The sequence below is a fragment of the Clarias gariepinus genome, chromosome 24, assembly GCF_024256425.1.
Source record: "Clarias gariepinus isolate MV-2021 ecotype Netherlands chromosome 24, CGAR_prim_01v2, whole genome shotgun sequence".
In the NCBI taxonomy this organism is placed as follows: Eukaryota; Metazoa; Chordata; class Actinopteri; order Siluriformes; family Clariidae; genus Clarias; species Clarias gariepinus.
In genome coordinates this window covers 21,963,286-21,982,500 of record NC_071123.1, presented here as the reverse complement: position 1 = coordinate 21,982,500, position 19,215 = coordinate 21,963,286, and the positions used below count along the sequence as shown (strand labels likewise).

The following is a 19,215-nucleotide window of genomic DNA, read 5'->3' as shown; positions in this document are numbered from 1 at the left end:
TAAACTACCCAGGAATTCAATTTAAAACAGATCTATTTTAGATAAATCGTACGGTTCATGCATTGTGATGGAAAACAAACCAGGAACCTGTCAAGGAACTTTGAAGTACTTGTCAGAAGTGCTTTTTTCCTTTTAGGAATTTGTGGAATCTTGGTGGACATGCACAAAATGTCCAAAAGAAAAGAGAAAAACAAAACAAAACAAAACCTGTTAAACATGTTAACATGCTAATAAACTGCTTTGCATAAATTTTTATCGCGAATGGAATTTCGGTTTCCCTTCCAGCTCGGTGCCATCGAGTGACATGTGGTTTAAGAAGGAAGGCAGGAAGGCAAGGAAGGATCGTTACTCTGCGAGGATCTGGCTTGCTTTAGGCACGTGTTAGGCAGATCACTGCTGTGGAAAATGAGATGACTTCATTGGTCCTGCTACGCGGGTTCAGGAAAAGGGTGTGTGTGAGTGTGTGGGATGCGCTGATGACACACACAGAGCTGGTCAAACATGTGAGGTCTGAAGCGACCTCCAGTCATCGGTCAAAAGTTGCGCAAATCAATCTTCAATAAGACTTTACAGTCATGAGCAGAAGGTTCGATGACCAGAGGGATGAGGGAGACCACGTGAGCTCGGCTTAGGGGCAGGAAAATGGGAAATGCAAAACTTTTTATTGTGTGTGTGTGTGTGTGTGTGTGTGTGTGTGTGCAATCGATCAAGATGGAGGCCAGCTATTGTAATGTTGTCTCGCTGCCTCGTCCAAATCCGCTCCAGATGTGATGGAAAGGATCGGGACCAGAACCAGAACTCGCGACCAGGCATGTTTGCGTGTGTGGAAACGATCACGCAAAAACGTTTACGTTTTCACCAAGTGTTTCGAGTCAGGTTATTTATGTTAGGAAGGACGCTTTGAGGCAGATGGCGCTAACGATTGATCGTGTAAACAAGGACTGTAATGCGAATGCATTATTTTTCTCCAGTAGCTCAATGTGAATGAATTCCCTGAAATTCTGGGGTTAATGACTGAAACTTAAAGAGACCCAAATCACATTACACCCCACTGATAAACAATAGTTAACCATGTGTGTGTGGTGTGTTTTTGTGCAAAGCTACGTTGCTGACAGAAAAGCAGACTCATGTTTGGGCAGCAAAAGACCCCTTGTGTTTTTTGTTTTTTTTCATGAGATCACGATCAGAGTGAGATCATCGCGGTTCAGTTAAACACAGATGCAACTCTTCCTCCAGGCCCCTTTTCCAAGAATCAAGTATCCATCGCTGTGTGGTATAGAGGACGCGTCATGTTTTAAGCTGTAGCCTGAAGGCATCATGCAACATTATTGAAGTTCTGGGAAACGCAATCCTAATTCCTTTCTTCACCTTTAGCACAAATGTAGTGGATGAGCTTGGACATGTTTAATGTTTTTTTCAGATTTGCAGCTTTAGTTGTTTTTTTCTCATCCATATATTGTACACTTAACCTTTAAGGGCTAATAATTACCAGGAACATATAGCGACTGGTTTATGATTGTGTGACCTGCATGCTATAAGCCACAATGTCGGTTGCTTTACAGAAACCTGAATAGAAAGCCTTTAATGCACAAGCCTGAGGCGAGTGTGGTGAGAATAACACTCGCTGAAGATGACTTAAAGGAGATCAGTGGATAGCACGGTTATAAATCATTCCAGTGTACAGGGGTAGAAGTGTTAGGACGATGACTTCAGACTTCACCTAGGTGGCATGGCCTACAATTTGCTTGATAATTAGCTTTTAATCACGTTCGTTTAAAGCTAAGCAGGAAAACGTAGGCTCTATTTGTTGGCCTCGATTCGTTCAGCAGAACACAACTTCCACCCAAGACGCTGAGCATGTCTGGGCCGTTCTGCCACGACGGGAGAATTGCGTTTTAAATTCCATTCTAAAACCTTCAGGGGAACTGAAGCCGAGCTCCACACCTTCACAGAGAACGTAATTTCGTGCTTAAACCGAAAGTCTTAAACCCCCCGGCAGCAGGTTTCAGGAACCATAATGCGCAGACTTGCTCCTGTTTTGGCAGATGGAGAAGACACAGCAGTATGCCGCTGTTCTTTTGTAGGTAAAACATGCTTCGTATATAATGCCCAGGAAGATTTGGAAGATTTTTTCCCACAATGCCTCCTGACCACATGTGGTTATAGTTATTCCTGCTGATTGGTCAAATGGAGTCATGTGATTATTGCTGTTGTGTTTGATCGGTGAAACAATCATGCGGTAGATCCACCTGCTGCATGTGTAGAATACATGGTTAGAAAAGTAACGAGTCGAGCGTAGCCGAATATAGCGGAGTGAGAGTGGCGTTTCTTCTTCACAAATCTACTCAAGTAAAAGTAAAAAGTATGGTGCAGTAAAACTAATCATAGAAGTACATTTCTTTCAAAATGGTACTTAAGTAAATGTAACAGAGTAAATGTAACTCGTTACTACCCACCGTTGCTCCTTACCCACCTTGCACACACCGCGCTTGGGCTAAACCTGTGTCTAAAACCGTAAGCGCTGACACACACCGTTTTTATTTCTAATCTAAGAATAAAACACCTGTGAAGAAAACAAACGTAAGAAACAGCATTATTACCAGTTGCTTTTTTAGCATGGTTTTTAAACTAAGGGAAACACAGCTAAGGGGAAAAGGTTTCTTTAGCTAATCAGAACACGCTAGCCCTAATAAAATAATGCTATATAAAGAAATTGGCGACACGAGTCATAGTGGTTAGCACGGTCGCCAGGGGTAGCTCAGTGGTTAAGGCATTGGACTACGGTTCGGAAGATCCCAGGTTCAAACCCCACAACCACCAAGTTGCCACTGTTGGGCCCTTGAGCAAGGCCCTTAACCCTCAACTGCTCAGATGTGTAATGAGATGATAAGAGTGTCTGCCAAATGCCTAAATGTAAATGTCGCCACGCACCTTCAGGGTTTGGGTTCGATTCCCGCCTCAGAGTCTGTGTGCGTGAAGTTTACATGTTCTTCCTGTTTCCCTTAGTTTAAAAACTTGGTGGGTTTCCTCAAGGTTCTCCAGTTTCCTCCCACAGTCCAAAGACATACAGATTAGACTCACTGGTGTCCCTAATTGCCTGTACTGTGTGAAAGTTGACTGGAGGTCCAACCACGGTTGTACAAATGAAAATAAATACCATGCTCACCCTTGGCCTCCACTGTCCCTACTACAGACTACAGAGGTTCCAAGTTAAATGCCAAAAGTATTTGCTCGCCTGCCTTCACATGCCTATAAACTTGAGTAACATCCAATTCTTAATCCAGAGGGTTTTGCAGCTTTAACAGTATCAACTCTTTTGGGAAGGCTTTCCACAAGGTTTGGGTGTGTGTTTTGGGAATACCGCTCTAATTCATCCCAAAGGTGTTCTATTGAGGTGAAGCCAGTCAAGTTCCTCCATGTCTTGAGGTCTGTCAAAGGGCGGGGCCAACTTCATATTAAACCCTATGGAGTAAAAATGGGATGTTACTCAAGTTCATATGCAGGTGAGCGAGTACTTTTGCAAAAATATCGTATGTAGAGATGTGTATGAAGACCGAGACAGCGCAAAAAATGTCTTGGGGTTTTTACTTATTTTTATTTGTTCATCATCAATATGATGGTGTGGCGAAGCAGTAAATTGATCTTTTGTTAACATTTTGACAACAAATACTATTACATTTGTCAGAAAATACAGCAGGTAAGCGAAAAAGAAAAGGATTATTATTTATATAGATTTATATAGGAAAAACACAAACTCAACTCAACTCAAAGTTTCTATGTGGGAAAAGAAAACATGGCAGCATCGATACCCAAAGTAGCATTGTTTGGTGTTAAGCTATGTTGTAATCTATATGTTAAGGTTAAAATGAATTAACAGAAGAAGAATTGCTTGATGTGTTCGCTACACCCCTATATGTCCCGACATGCTTGCCAAAAAAGGAGACATGGACACGTACTATATGCATGCATGTAAAGTGTCTGAATGCACTTTCTGCTTATTGTCAGGAGGGAAAAAAAACAGACTGTCTGGCCAAATGCCTGCCGTCATGGACAGTTGTTACATCAAAGAACACGTCCTGGTGAAATCTGGGGGAATAAAGAGACTTAGTCCTATGGAGACCTGGAGACACATCCTCAGAAGACAGGAAGCACATTAGTATTTTCCGGTAAGGTAAATGGGTTACAGCAAAACACAGGTAGTCACATGAATATCCACCTGGACACGGACTGTAGGAAGTATTACCATACAAGGAATGCGCGGGGGGGGTTATTGCATGGACATATGACATCGAACAAAGAGTGATGTAGGAGATAGAGGCATGGGAAAGTTCCCAGAATGACGGCAAAGTATTTCCCTGCAATTAGTCAACTTGCTTAATCTATAATATCGACTAGACAGTTTTCCCTTTTGATGACTGAAAGTCTGTGGTCTTTCCCAAACTAGCATGTGGACGTGGAGACCTAAAAAGACAGAATTTCCAAAAAATCAAACCCAGCAGGAGTTTGACCCCCAAGCAGGAACCTACACACCACCACATGCACAAAACAATGCGAGGAATGCTATCCATGCTTCACTTTCTTGGGATTATGTGTTCAGTTAATTGCACTCAGGACCAAACTGACTGCTTATGGTTGCAAAATCAAACCAATACATCAGTAACGTTTCAGGGTTTTTTTTTCCCCCCATGTGACTTTACATTCATGTGTTCAAAGTTTGTTGATATTTGAAATCAACAGCCATGCAAATATTACACCCCGCCCTTCAGGCCTCCTTGAGGAGCTCCACCCAATATCTCTTGGACGTGAACCGCCGAGGCAGCGTCACTACAATCTGGGATGGTGGAGCAATATTCATATCAAAACACCGGCGAGGAGCAGCGCTGTTGATTGGCTGATTGTCTGCGCCATCTTGTTTGTTTCAAAATATGACAAAATATCTATTGTCTCGTATTCGACTCACTGACTCGACCTTTAACTCGCTGATGTTGACGGGTGGAATAAAGTTAAAAAAGTGTTTAAAGTTATAAAATGTAAATTGGGATGCGTTAAATTCCCCTCCTCCTGCGTTTTATCTAAAGTTATCGGGTGTTTGTTCATTATTTAGGAGAGAGACATATTCTTGAGTTGCACTCTTTTCCAAGGAAGTTGTGCAACCTGAACCGGTCAGATGAGGACGTGTGCAACGCGAAAGTTCATTTCACAACCCTCACTGTTTATCAGATGTGTCTCGCAGTAAAATTATTGAAAGAGCTACAAGCAAGCCCCGAGCCCCGTAGAGACTTGTTACTGCGGGATTTGTTTATCCATGGAGAAAACAAAAACAAGAACGTTTATCGCTACATCTAACTGCATTAACCTGGAATTACATGCCGGAAAGAAAGACTGGAAACAATGACAGGGACACAAGACAGCCGTAAAAAGAGCTAATCTGATAACATTACAGCCTTGGAGTTTGTCCTTAATAGCTGACTTTATAACTCAATAAAGGAATCGAACAGTTGGCAGAACATCCCCGTTAGTATCGCACCGACGCTCAAGATTGAAATGTCGGACTCGACCCCTTCATGTGCCGCCCGAGTTTCAGAGGACACATCAGTTTTTCATCTTATTTTACGCCAATTTAAAGCTTCATGAGTGGAAATAAATATATTGTTGAATTTTGGTCTTCATGGAGTTGTTTTTTACTTGGGTTAACCTTTTAAAAAATAACTTTTTTTACACTAAAATACGAGCATTTATCAGAGATTCTGCGTCACAGGTTTTCATTTATTCTCAGTGGACCTATAGTTTTTGAGCTTTTCGTTTAATTAACTCATTGTGTTTTTGGTGGACCGCGCAACTTGTATGAAAATCTCCTTGGAACCCCAGACACCGAGCTTTTCACTTCCCGCACAGACAGTATTTCAGAGCAGTTCCTCCCTACAGCTTCACCACATTTTTGGCCAAGTGTACGAGAGGTGGTCATACAATTGTTATTGTTGCTAATAATGTAATGAAAACGATTGATAGTTATAAGATTAGTCCTTCTCTACATCTCTTCTACCTTTGGACACACTTCTCCAAAAGATGGATGAGCTGGTGGAGACAGTCTTTGAAGAAGCCTTCTCTTTGGCTCTTAAGGAAAAGTTCCTCCTCAATAATCACCTCGTCATCATCAAACTCCCGCCACAAAGTGGTTTCTTCAAGTGATGGAGGAGGAAGTCGTCACTGGGTGTGAGCTCGGGGGAGTAAAAAAAAAGGGGGGGGGGGGTATTAAGGCAGAATTTCGTACCCCAAGTTGCCAACAAGTTTCATTGTTTTCTGAGCTGAATGGGATGATGTGTTGGCATGAAGAGGGCACATTTCAATTATTTCAACCTGGTGCACAAATTTGGGGGTTTGACACTCTAGCGCCATCGTGAGGAACCATACCAAAGGTTTTTTTATAAACAAGAGGAAATGTTCATGAACGTACGCATTTCTGGGAAATATGTTTTGTTTTTTCATACGATAATACGGATTTTCATGAGCGCCCCTCGTATGCAGCATGTAGCCTACTGCATGTCTCCCAAACTTTCTTCTGGTGTTTCTCCCAGTAGGCTGGTAGGATGCTTCAGTGGATCAGTTTTGCATGTATTGTCAGTAGTAATCATTTCTACATAGCTTGAGCATAGAGACATAAAGTATGTCTTTATTAAAAAAAAAAAAAAAAAAAAAAGGCAGGACATTTAGTGTCGTGGGGAATTTTCCAGAACTGATTTTTTTTAAGCCATGGAAAATCCAGGACTTTAAGTATTACTTGTTTCAACACCATATCTCCATTAACAGTGCTGAGAGGTCTTTTGATAAGGAGAGACTGAAACTAAACAAGATAAGACAGACCGTGGGCAAGATCCTCGGTTTTGGTTAACTGTTGAAATTTCTTGTTTTAAACATATTTATTGTGACGTATATTATATATACAGAAGTATTTGGCCAAACCTGTTAATTATTGAATTGAGATTATTGAAATGTTTCAACCAATCGGGCCTTTTATCCCCAATGGAGGGCAATTTTAAATAAGAGACCTTATGCGTTCCAATCCCAGAAGCTGATAAGGTGCACAGGAAGCACATGGGAGGAGCCGACCTTCCTGAGGCCCTCATAAAATACTACACCATAAACTTCAAAAATGACAATGGAATGGTACAGAAAACTCATTTTATTTACATTGATGTAACTGTTTACCCCAGCTCCAACTCAGAAGCAGTCTAGAGACGTCCTGTTTCGACAGCTTGCAGATGTTGCGCCTGGAACCCGTGTCTGAGCCAGTGGAGGTCGAAGATGACAGGAGTGTTAGAGAAGGAACAAACTCCAATATAAATCTACTATTAAACTCCACGTGAATTGAGAGTGCACTCTCTTGTGGTATACAAGTTACCAGATTTGTCAACAACAGAGAAATATTATGCAAAACAAACTTCAACAGTTAGTAGATCTTTGAACAGTGACAAGTGATTGATCATCAACATCCTTGATCTTTAATCAGCAATTAATCACTAATCATCACCATCATTAATCATAGTCCTGTGTGCCGTTGAGCTGGCTCATCCTCGTCACGTGACACCTTGCTCCTTGGCACATGCAGGTCAGATGAGGAACACGATGGTTCTTGATGTTGAAATGACGTCACGGAATTGCGGATATCTGTGGAGCGCTCAGAAAACTTCAGAGTAGGGATAAGTGTAGAGTACGAATGGTTCTTCCTTGTTTGGACGAGTGAGATTTCCAGTGGTTTTCCAGTTTCTTTTCATTTAACATCAGTATTTTGCACGTTGCTCCTTTGCACATGTAGGTCAGATAAGGATGAGGACGTGATGTTTCTTTGATGCATGTGTATCCTTTCCTCTGAGATGTTCCCCATCTTCCTCCTCCTCCTCCTCCTGGTGGATTTTACACGAGCGATGTACTGCAGCAGAGATTTTAATATAGGGGGGAAAAAAATTCTTGTTCTGTTCTGTTATTGGAGGTCATCTCACACACACAATCTTTAAAACTGGACAATTTAAATTCCTCTGAGGGACGCTCACACACTGGGTCAGAGGTCATGACCTAAAGGTGCTTCGGTCTCTGGGAGGCGTTTGCTCTGGGGTTTTTGTTTGTGGAAGGAAAACCTTATGAAGATTCCTGAAGCTCGCACGCTCTGCAGCTCTGGTGCGCCTCGTCTAACCCTGTCCGACCCCAAACATCCGAAATTCCAAGTTTGATTTAAAGCAGCAGTTTAGATTTTTGCGTCAGTGACGATGTGTGTGTGTGTGTCTAGTGCTCGTTCTTTTAAAAAACATAAACATTTATGATGCATCTTTTTTGTTCAACATTCATAAGCCAAAGCCAAAATTATTTTTTTTAAACGATGTTTTATTATTCCTAATATTATTAGATGTAGATACACAAGTCAACAAACAAATCTTTCTTTGCCCCCCCTCCCCCTCCTCCCGAACCCTTTGCCCCCCCCAGGATCTTGAATGAAAAATGCTGCACGGCAAACTCTCGCGGCCCTCATGTGGCAACGCTCGGTCTTACACACGAGAGAGAGAGAACCTCAAACTCGACAGCAGGAACAGCAGTAATACAGGAGCTGCAGTCCTAATATTAATTATAATAATCATCATTATAATAATAATAATAACAACCGTATTAACAACTCAATTCCATTTGAAGACAGAGAAATAATTCAGGAATGACATGTTGATGTGGAGAAGAAAAGAAAACAGCCAGAAATGAAAAAAAAAAACAACACAAACTTTTCTCTCATTTATTAGGCTCACGCAAATAAACCAAAGATGATAACTAATTATAAAATTATAACTCGTTAACTTATTTGTTGCTTTTTATTTCTTCTCTCTTTAACGATCTCGTGCACACAGTGACGACGACACAAACACACACGTTTTTGTAACAAGTACACGTTGGCACAAAGTGACGATCCTGACAAACGTTTTAACCAACGTGAGTTTTTATTTGTTACTTTTTTTTCTTGCCGTTTGAAGCTGACCTTCGTTACCTCGCTAACTTTGGATGTCGTACTAAATAACCGGGGCTGTAACGGCTAGGGAAAAAAAAAAAAAAAAAAAAAAAACGTGAAAATGTGAGAATGTTAAAAATGTACGTTGGCATTGGCGGAGTGAGTGGGCGGAGCGATGCATTCAGGTGGCGAGTCTGTACGTGAAAGCGCGTCTTTTCAGCTAGCGGTGGAAGCGACGACCGGGAAGCGTAACGCGAGACTCAGATCAGTGTGTGTGCTTTTGGCATGTGCTGATATACTTGACGTCTGGGATCACTGGATCTGCCTCGCTTTTGTGTTTTTTCGATTGTATTTTGAAATCCCGGTCCCAGGTTCAGCTCGTGTAAAAATTGTGCAGGAAAAAAAGGGTTTGTTAGCGGCGGCGCCGATAGCGGTATCGCGGATACGCTGAACGTTACCATATACAGTATATGTTGCATAAGTAATTATCAGCACATGCCTCTTTATTATTATTTTTTTAATATATATATCTGTATATACACTAGTGGTGGTGGTTGATTACTCGCTCTAGTGTGAACCTGAACGCAAAAACGCCTCAAATAATAATAATGATGATAAAAAAAAAGAAGAAAGTTCTTGTTTTCCTGCGCGGCGCTCCAAAGTGCCGCCGAGAGTTTTGTGTTCTCGCTTTGATACTCCGCTCCCCTCGGGAGGAAGGGGCTTCATTGTACGTCCGTAAAATAAAAGTTTTTTTTTTTTCCTTTATTTTTCTTTCTTATTTATTTATTTTTACATTTTATTATTTTTACGGCCACTTGTTAGATCTCACGTCACAAACACGTCAAGGCAAGAATCGCTAGCGGCCGACGTCCGTACCGGCTCCGTCTACAAAAATACTGTGTCCATGCTACACACACACACACACACACACACACACACACGTCATGCTCTCTCCTGTGTAGAAATGCAAACAAATCGAATCAAACAATTAAATCGGGTCGACTATAAGCCACGCCCCCTCATCTTCTGCTCCCACGTTTAAAGCGTCGATTTGTGATTGATCGGTCCTGACCGAGGTAAGAAATGGAAATTTGGTCCACATTAAAAGGGGAAAGAGAAAAAAAAAAATTATGATAATAATAATAATATGGTACAGTAGTTTAGGTTTTCGTCCAGTGTTTGATTTCACAAATATCGGAATGCCCGAAAAAAAAAAAAAAAAAAAAAAAATCACACAAATATATAAATCAAGAACAGAATCAGAAAAGGAGAGAGTGTAAGTAAGTAAAAAAGAAAAAACAAAAAAAACATTCCCTTCCCACGATCCTTCTGTGTCTTAGTGTGAGATCCGAGCAAGAGGAATAAAGGCGAAGTTTATTGCGCAGTAAAACACCTCAGGAAAAGAAACGTTTAAGACTTTGTAGTATTTTATTTTTTAATTATGATCCCCTGCACTCTTTCAAAAAAAAAAAAAAAAAAACACTAATCTAAAATTGAACTATTTTATTGGAGAAAAAAATCAATGTTAATGGAAAAAAACAACAACAGAAAAAACTGTACGTGTTTTTTGCGTTCCACTTTTACCTTTTTTTTACACCCCATTCTTTGTTTTCTGTAATATTTACTCGCTCATGACGAGTCGCAGCGTCAAACAGGTAAATAATAAGAACAATCAGCTTGACTGTGAAACAACGTGAACATCGAATCGAGAGCAGGAGGAATTCTGGTCCGTCTCGACGTCAGATCAAATGGACGTAAGACCATGAATGAGGAAAACTCCGGAAGCGTCGCGTCTACGGGAGGAGGCGGCTCCGGGACGGAGCGCTAAAACCGAGGCGTCCGATATCTGATGGGGTGGGGGCGGGGTTTAGGGTGGGTGAGAACGGACAGCCCCACCCGTCGTCCTCCATGAGACAGGGGGAGTGGCAGTGAGTGAGACGGCTAAAGACACAGAGAGAGAGAGAGAGAGAGAGAGAGAGAGAAAGGAAAAGGTGTACAGCTATGTGACAGTAGAGGGCGCCGTCGCACCCTCGTCTCGGACAGTTCAGGTTTGTTTTGTTTTTTTTCGCCCCTCCATTCTCGTTACTTCTTCTTGCCGAAGAAGCTGAAGCGTTTCTCGCGGTCTTTCTCCTTGCCATCTTTGTTGCGCATGGTCACGCCCTCGCCCTCGCTGGGGGACATCGGGGGCATCGTCATGGCCCGGGTCAGGGGCGGAGCCGGGGAGAAGTCGTCAGTGTTGCTCGCCTGCATGGAGGAGAGGATCGCCCGAATCCAGGAGCTCATCTCAGCCTGGAGACAGAGAGAGACGGAGACATTTACATAGAGAATGACAAAAAGACAAAAATACACAGCGCGAGAGAGAGAAAGAAACAAAGAGACAGACAACCAACCAGAGGCGAAGAGAGGAAGAAAAAAAGAAAGATATAAAAAAAAAGAAAAAGAAAATAGAGACAGGCAGAGGGACAAAAAAAGAGACATTCAGACAGAGAGAAAAAAGCAAATGGAGACAGTCGGAGAGAGAGAAAGAGGGACAGACATGAAGAAAGAGACAAAAAAGACGAAAGCGAGAGAGAAATTCTAGTAAACTACATTTTAAAGCACAAATGACAAATAAATAGATAAAAACCGTCCAGTATGAAAACGTAAACCGTATGTATATATATATATTCTTTTTTTGTTTGTTTTTTTACATTACATATTGAGACACTGTGGACGTGTAACTGAGCGGGCCAGGACGGCCGCGCTCTGTGTTTTGGGACGCACTCACCTCGTCCTTGGCCTGGAACAGGAACTCCTTTCCATCTCCCAGCCTGAGGGAAAACAGGGTAAGAGAGAGAGAGAGAGATAGAGAGAGAGCGTCAGATATTCTGTATTCGGCGGGTTATCAGAGATAAACTAATGGTCGCCATGGTAACGGTTTAAGGTTGACTCGACACGGCAGACAGCAACGCGACAAAAACCCCACATATCCCACGTGCGCGTCTCACTTCAGCTTGAAGACGTTTTTCCTCTTCTTGTAGTCGTGGGCGACTTCACAGGTGGCCTCGCCGAGGCTAATGGGAACTTCTCCGTGGTAGGGGATGCCGTTAGCCGCGCTCTTATTGTCCTTGTAGAAGCCCAGACTTCCCTTCCTGAGCACGCAGTACACGTTCTGCCACGATCTGCACACAGAGACGTGAGGTTAATGTGATAAGGTCAATACTGCCACCTTGTGGCTCGTTGAGGTATTTAATAGTTTGTATGCATGTGATGGAGTGTGTGTGTGCGTGCGCGCGTGTGTACCTGTTAGCTGCTTTCTTGCCCTGGATCTCCATTTCCTGTTTCCTGCACAGCATCCCCTCCATGGCCTCAGTGGTAGCGTCCACTCGGGCGGGCAGCGTGCCCGTTGGCTCGTGACGCGACGCTGTGTCCAACCCGCTGTCCTGGCCGGGGCCGTTTACTGACTCACCCTCTGAGCCCTGCACACACACACACACACACACACACGTATGAGATTGTCATTGAGGTAATATAACCAAGCGAATGAGCGGGGTAATGGACTCAAGCGGTGATTAGCAACGGACAACACGACGCTGCACGAACGTTAGCAACGATCCCCAATAAATAAGTCTGGACATAAATTTAGGAGTCATAGATTTAATTCTTTCACCACTTTAAACGTTGAAAAAAAAAGTGAGTCAGGACTGCTTTTGGACACTAGAGGGAGCCGTGTGTCACTGTGCACAGATTTAGTTTTAATCTAGATAAATAAATAAAAGGTTTTGTCTGTACATTGATCAGAACTCAACACAAAACCGTCGGTCAAAAATATAATAAATCTCCTGCAGTCCTTAGACCTTTACCTGAAGTTTAATCTGCACCATCAGTGAATCTAAATGTGGAGTAAAAGTGATGTTATGAACAGTTATGTGTGGGATTTAATCATCTACTGTAAAATAATCTACTAATGCGCTCCTGTCTCAATGTAAACAAACACCTGCACCAATAGATATTAATTAGAAAAGATAAAGTGAATATTTTTACTGGGATTAGTTCATATTTTCACTTTGGCTGAAATAACAGCGCTGAAGTGGTATAAGTGAATTTTAACACGCTGGAGTGGTTTTAAGACAAAACTTCATCTTTATCCTTTTATCTACTTTTTCCATTTCTCATCTGTGATTCACTCTCCGATTACCGAACAGGGAGTGTATTTGTCTGAGCACCAAAGAAGGACAACTTAGTGTAAACAAGGCGTAAGATACTCAACCTTACAGAATGGGATTTCTTTGTGTTAATAAGTTAGACAGAGAGTTCTGCTGTACAGAGAGACACACAGACATTTACGTGGCCTTCAACCTCAAATAATAATAATAATAATAATAATAATAATATCACTGATTACCCTTAACTTTTTAACTTACACTACTAAATAGATAAATCAAAACAAAGGTGTCATGGCTGCTTTTGGACACATTTGTGCACATTTTTAGTTTCTAATTTTCTCTTTTTAATTGATATTTTAAGCAAGATGATGGGAAAAAGTGTTAAATGCTTGTTCTTGTGCTCTAAAACTTTAACACACACAAAACGAAGACCTGTCTATATAAACAAACTCAGACAGCAAAGTCATGTGGGAGCAAACATGGAACAAACACACAAACAGTGAGCACACACTAACACACACACACACACAATGCTCCACCAAGCACCCACAAACTCAGCGCTCTGACCAACATAAAGAGGAAACTCTCATCGCACTGCGAGGTTCAGTTCAGCCTTTATTGAACGACTCAATCGAAAATCCCGTCGTCATGGCAACGGAATCAAAGAATTGATTAAAAGAAAAAAAAAGTTTTTATCAAATATTCTTCCTTCACAGACTGACACTAAACCGAACAAACTGCACAAGACATGGAAAAGCACTGCAGAGCACAGTGAGGCTCAGAGCGGCGCCCTCTAGCAGGCCGAGTGGGGAACTGCGCCCACCGGGTTGCTAGCTCTCGCTCGGAGCAGGCAGGAAGCGATGAGGATTAGAAGCGATGGGGCGAGCGAGGGGCTGAAGCTGGGCGCGAGCGCGCGGCACTCTGTGAGGGGGTGGGGTTAAGGGTGGGGTTAAGGGTGGGGGGTTTGGGGCGGGGTTAGTACTCACACGCTGCTGTGCCTTCGAGGGTTTGGGCACAGAGACCGGTTTTGTGAGAGGGTTAGGTTCCGTGTTCGGGAGTTCGGATACAGATAACGACTGCAGGTGAGAAAAGTGTGACAGTAACAGTTAGTGTGTGTGTGTGTGTGTGTGTGTGTGTGTGTGTGTGAGAAAGCGAGAGAAACAGCAAGAGGGAGAAAGATGTAATTTGGTCTAAACAGGTCATGATCACTTTACACACACACACACACACACATATATATGTATATACACACATTAGAGTAAGATCAATCGGTTAGAATGTAAACATCAACAGGACAACTTAAGAATAAAACACACACACACACACACACACACAGAGTGATGCTTGAGTGGAACAGGAGTGTGTAGTGTGATGAAGGTGTGTAAAGACCAACCTGTGACGTGTCCTGGTCACTGTGGACTCCATTAACAGACACTGACTGGTTGAGTGTGGTCTGGTCCAAACTCGTCCTGGAGACAGAGAGACACAGAGAGTTAAAATCACACACACACTCTCTTAACTCCCGGACTTTTCCATTAACTAGTTAAGATCTGTACTAACCTTGCTCCGGACTCGTACTCGACCTCGGACTGCACCACCTCCTCGGCGGGGGGAGGGGTCGGAGGTCTCCGCGCTCTCTCTTCTTCTTCCTTTCTTCTCTGAATCTCCTGTTCCTCGAGCTGTGACGAAGACCATGGACAATGAATAAAAGGACAAGCTGTAAAGGACTGTGTGTGTGTGTGTGTGTGTGTGTGTGTGTGTGTGTGTGTGTGTGTATATATGTACCGTGGTGAGCTTCTCGAGCAGAGTGAAACGCTCCTCCCAGCCTGCGGTGAGCTTCTCGAGGGCTTCGTGCCGTTTGATGAGACTCTCCACCTCGTCCACGTCGGAGCCGAGCTTGCCTGTGCACACCAAAGGCTCCTGACCCGCCAACCACGACTCGGCCGTACAGGCGTCCCTGCTGAACTGCAGCACCTCCAGGACTGACATGTGCGCACACACACACACACACACACAGACACACAAACACACACAGATAATGAAAAAGAGTTAGAAATCTAACAGTATAGTAGTGACTCACTCATTCACTCTCTGATTAATTCACTCACTTGTTAATTTAATGAATCACCGTTTGAACTCAATCAAGTATGGTCTCTCACTCAACAGTTGACTCACTAAATTATTGAGTCAATGATTCTCCGACTGACTTAACCATTGACTCCCTCGTTTACCGAGTCGCCGACTCTCTTCCTCGTTTACCGAGTCGCCGACTCTCTTCCTCGTTTACCGAGTCGCCGACTCTCTTCCTCGTTTACCGAGTCGCCGACTCTCTTCCTCGTTTACCGAGTCGCCGACTCTCTTCCTCGTTTACCGAGTCGCCGACTCTCTTCCTCGTTTACCGAGTCGCCGACTCTCTTCCTCGTTTACCGAGTCGCCGACTCTCTTCCTCGTTTACCGAGTCGCCGACTCTCTTCCTCGTTTACCGAGTCGCCGACTCTCTTCCTCGTTTACCGAGTCGCCGACTCTCTTCCTCGTTTACCGAGTCGTCGACTCTCTTCCTCGTTTACCGAGTCGCCGACTCTCTTCCTCGTTTACCGAGTCGCCGACTCTCTTCCTCGTTTACCGAGTCGCCGACTCTCTTCCTCGTTTACCGAGTCGCCGACTCTCTTCCTCGTTTACCGAGTCGCCGACTCTCTTCCTCGTTTACCGAGTCGCCGACTCTCTTCCTCGTTTACCGAGTCGCCGACTCTCTTCCTCGTTTACCGAGTCGCCGACTCTCTTCCTCGTTTACCGAGTCGCCGACTCTCTTCCTCGTTTACCGAGTCGCCGACTCTCTTCCTCGTTTACCGAGTCGCCGACTCTCTTCCTCGTTTACCGAGTCGCTGACTCCCCTCCCTCGTTTACCGAGTCGCTGACTCCCCTCCCTCGTTTACTGAGTCGCTGACTTCCCTTCTCGTTTACTGAGTCGCTGACTCCCTCCCTCGTTTACTGAGTCGCTGACTCCCTCCCTCGTTTACTGAGTCGCTGACTCCCTCCCCCGTTTACTGAGTCGCTGACTCCCTCCCCCTTTGACTCACCCCCCTCTGACTCACCTGTGACTACCCCCCTCTGACTCACCCCCCTCTGACTCACATGTGACTCACCCCCTCTGACTCACCCACTCCCGAGTCGACTGTATGAGTCAACGAGTCACTCACCGATCTGCAGGTGGTCCATTTTGTCCTGCCACTTATGGTTGATTTCGTCTCTCTTCTCCTGAAGCTGCTTAAGTTTCTCCCGGATCTGCAGCACAATTAGATAAAGTGTAAGTGTGTGTATGTGTGTGTGTGTGTGTGTGTGTAAACGTTTATAAAAAGGTGTTGAGCAGAGTGTGTGTGTAAGAGTGTGTGTTTAATAAGGTGTACCTCGTCTGATGCGTAGTGGTTGTTGTTGATGAGGGCTTGTCCCATGTCGGTGCAGGCGGTGAAGCTGCCGGATCGAGCCTCAATCTCTGCTTTAATGTCCTGGTGGTGTGCAATGACGAGTCCGGCCGACGACACATCCCTAACACACACACACGGTAATCACATTTAGTACATAATCCGTAATATGTCTGTTTTTGCATATTAAACATTCAATAATAAAACTGAAAAACTGATGCTCACACACGCGCGCGCACACACACACACACACCTGGGGCTGTCGTGAGACTGGATCTGTAAGTTAATGCCGTCCATCCACAGCATCAGATCTCGGACCACGTTAAAGAAGCGGAACTTCTCCACTGTGTCCAATAGCAGCAGCCGTCTGGCTTGAGTGGCAGCCAGAAGCTCCTCCCACGCCTCGGTGACGGCGCGCTCGTGCCGATGGATGTCGTCCGCCTTCTCTCCTGCGTAGGCTTTCTGCAGACGTGCGGCGTCATCCTGCACCTGGGTCACCTACGGTGAAACGACATGAATGTTAAAATAAGAAAAAGTTGGAAAAAAAACCACTACATGTTTATTAACACACACACACACACACAGACACACACACAGTCGCGCCCTGTCTGACCTGTCCACTAAGCGCGTGCACGTCGTGCTCGTAGGCCGTGTGCTGCCTGTGGAGGTGCTGCACGGTGTTGAGGTCGCGGCCCAACTCGGCCGAGTTCAGCGCCTCCCTCTTGTTCCGGACGCGTGCCAGCGCCTCGCGGGCGTCCTGCTGGAAGCGCTGCAGCTCATACGAGGCAGCCAGCATCTGCGTGCGCGTGTCCATGAGCTCCAGGAGGTCGGCCCACGCCTCGTTCAGGCCGTCCTTCCACTCGGCCACGCTGGCGTTCTCCGGGTGTCCCGATTCGATCAGAGCGTCCGCCTGGGCGTTCACCGCGTCCACGCGCTCCTGTCCGATCGCGCTGGTGTCGCGCGCAAACTCCCGGAAACGATCCCGCAGCATCTGAGACGGGAGAGAGAGAGAGAGAGAGAGAGAGAGAGAGAGAGAGTGGAGCTATTTACAGACAGAAACGGATCTCTGCTGGAATTTAATACACGGTAATGTCAGGAGAGAATTCCTCGTTGCCCTTTTTTCCAGTAACTGATATCGCGTTTTTTTGGACCATTAATCGATCCGAAGTGCAAGATGCACCAACTTTAATGAGAGGGGGCGGTTATGCAAGCAGCATGCACATACTGCATCAGTACATTTACAAGGCTTGTATGAAGGGATCTAAATCAGGAGGAAAAAAATGTAGAGTTTTGGGAGACTCACAGTGACGTGCTCGTAGTCCTGCCCGAGCTCGTGCGACCCGGCGACCACCTCCCTCTCGGCAATCCACTGCTCCAGATCGTCCACCTCTCGCTTCAGCTGGGTGAGACGCAGACGCTCCTGCAGTTTCCCCCGCCTCTCCTCGGCCAGGTCCTTCAGTCCGGCGTACAGCTTGTCCACCTGAGCCTGCCTCAGCGTGATCCGCTCACTGACACACACACACACACACAATAAGTATCTTTGTTTTTTCACACAGCTGTTTTAGAGAGATGCTCCTCACCTCTCAGGATGTTCACCCTCCACCATGAGTCTGCTGCTGTTGGCCAGCTGGTGGATGGTCTGTGCGTAATCCTCCAGCGCCTGCTCCAGACTCTCGTGCTTCTTCACCATCACCAACGCGCTCTGCTCGTCCTATACAAACAATTACGATCAGCGACACAAACATAAAAGCGCTCCAATTATCCTAATCATTATAAGCCCACATTCTGTACCTTGGCCTTCTCTTCGGACATCATGTGCAGCTCCTGTTCTCCCATCCAGGCCTCGGCTTCGGCCGCGTCCGTGTAGAACTGCTGAGCGCGATGGGCCTCCACCAGCCGCGCGTGTCTCTTCTCCGTCTCCGAGATGAGCCGCGACCACAGCTCCTCGAGCTCGTTCAGACGCTCGTCCAGCACCGCCTGTCGCTCGTCCAGCTCCGTCTGGCGCTCCGCGTTCACCCCTTCCCCGCGGCCGGGGATCATGTCGCGCCCGTGCGTCTGCAGGTCGTCGATGCGAGGCTGGTGGCCCTGGATCTCCTTCTGCAGGGTCTGAGAAGGAACACGAGGGAACGTGAGTGAGAAAGAGGGAAATCAGAACCTCAAATACTCAACACTTCTTTGCGTGGTCTCGGTTACCTGGTTCTTCTTGATGAGCAGCTGAACGCTGGGCAGGTCTTTGCCGTGTTCCATAGATTTAGCCAGAGGCATTCTCTCCTTCACCCACAACTACAGGAGAGGAGGAACCACATGAAACGTGTTAGATTTCACACATGCACACCATTTTATTCCATATTTGTTATAAATAAAGACAGTTAGTGTTGTTAAACAGTTCATCAGTTTACGTGACTAATTACTTAATACCATTTAAGTCTGGAACTGATGAATCAAATTTGTTAAGAATCGACTCCAAACATTTGGAAATGACTCATACATTTAAAAGTCTGTAATCAATGAGCTGAATCCTTTTAGAATCGACTTTGGAAGTGACTCGTAGGTTTGAAAGCCTGAAATTGTTAAATTGAATCATTTTGAACTGATGTCAAAGCTTTGGAAATGAATCGTAAGTTTCACAGCCACGACTCTGTGAATCGAATCATTTTGGATCAATTCC

General features: G+C 44.8%; 1 protein-coding gene across 6 annotated transcripts in view; it reads right to left on the bottom strand.

Moving 5' to 3' along the window:
• Positions 1-8,863: 8,863 nt before the first annotated feature.
• The window catches only part of LOC128512018 (spectrin beta chain, non-erythrocytic 1), a 61,873-nt gene continuing 51,521 nt past the window's right edge, over positions 8,864-19,215 (bottom strand). For 4 of the 6 annotated variants that reach the window (XM_053485111.1, XM_053485112.1, XM_053485114.1 and 1 more), the window contains exons 27-42: positions 18,741-18,830; positions 18,339-18,653; positions 18,128-18,258; positions 17,851-18,055; positions 17,161-17,538; positions 16,801-17,045; positions 16,533-16,671; positions 16,326-16,410; positions 14,914-15,110; positions 14,689-14,807; positions 14,522-14,597; positions 14,115-14,204; positions 12,266-12,441; positions 11,971-12,144; positions 11,751-11,793; positions 8,864-11,272 (exon numbers count right to left, since the gene is read on the bottom strand). In XM_053485111.1, the coding sequence (XP_053341086.1) occupies positions 11,066-11,272; positions 11,751-11,793; positions 11,971-12,144; positions 12,266-12,441; positions 14,115-14,204; positions 14,522-14,597; positions 14,689-14,807; positions 14,914-15,110; positions 16,326-16,410; positions 16,533-16,671; positions 16,801-17,045; positions 17,161-17,538; positions 17,851-18,055; positions 18,128-18,258; positions 18,339-18,653; positions 18,741-18,830 (2,670 nt within the window). In that variant the 3' untranslated portion in view covers positions 8,864-11,065. The remainder of the gene's footprint in view (positions 11,273-11,750; positions 11,794-11,970; positions 12,145-12,265; positions 12,442-14,114; positions 14,205-14,521; positions 14,598-14,688; positions 14,808-14,913; positions 15,111-16,325; positions 16,411-16,532; positions 16,672-16,800; positions 17,046-17,160; positions 17,539-17,850; positions 18,056-18,127; positions 18,259-18,338; positions 18,654-18,740; positions 18,831-19,215) is intronic. The other 2 variants (XM_053485116.1, XM_053485117.1) reach the window with 1 other exon arrangement.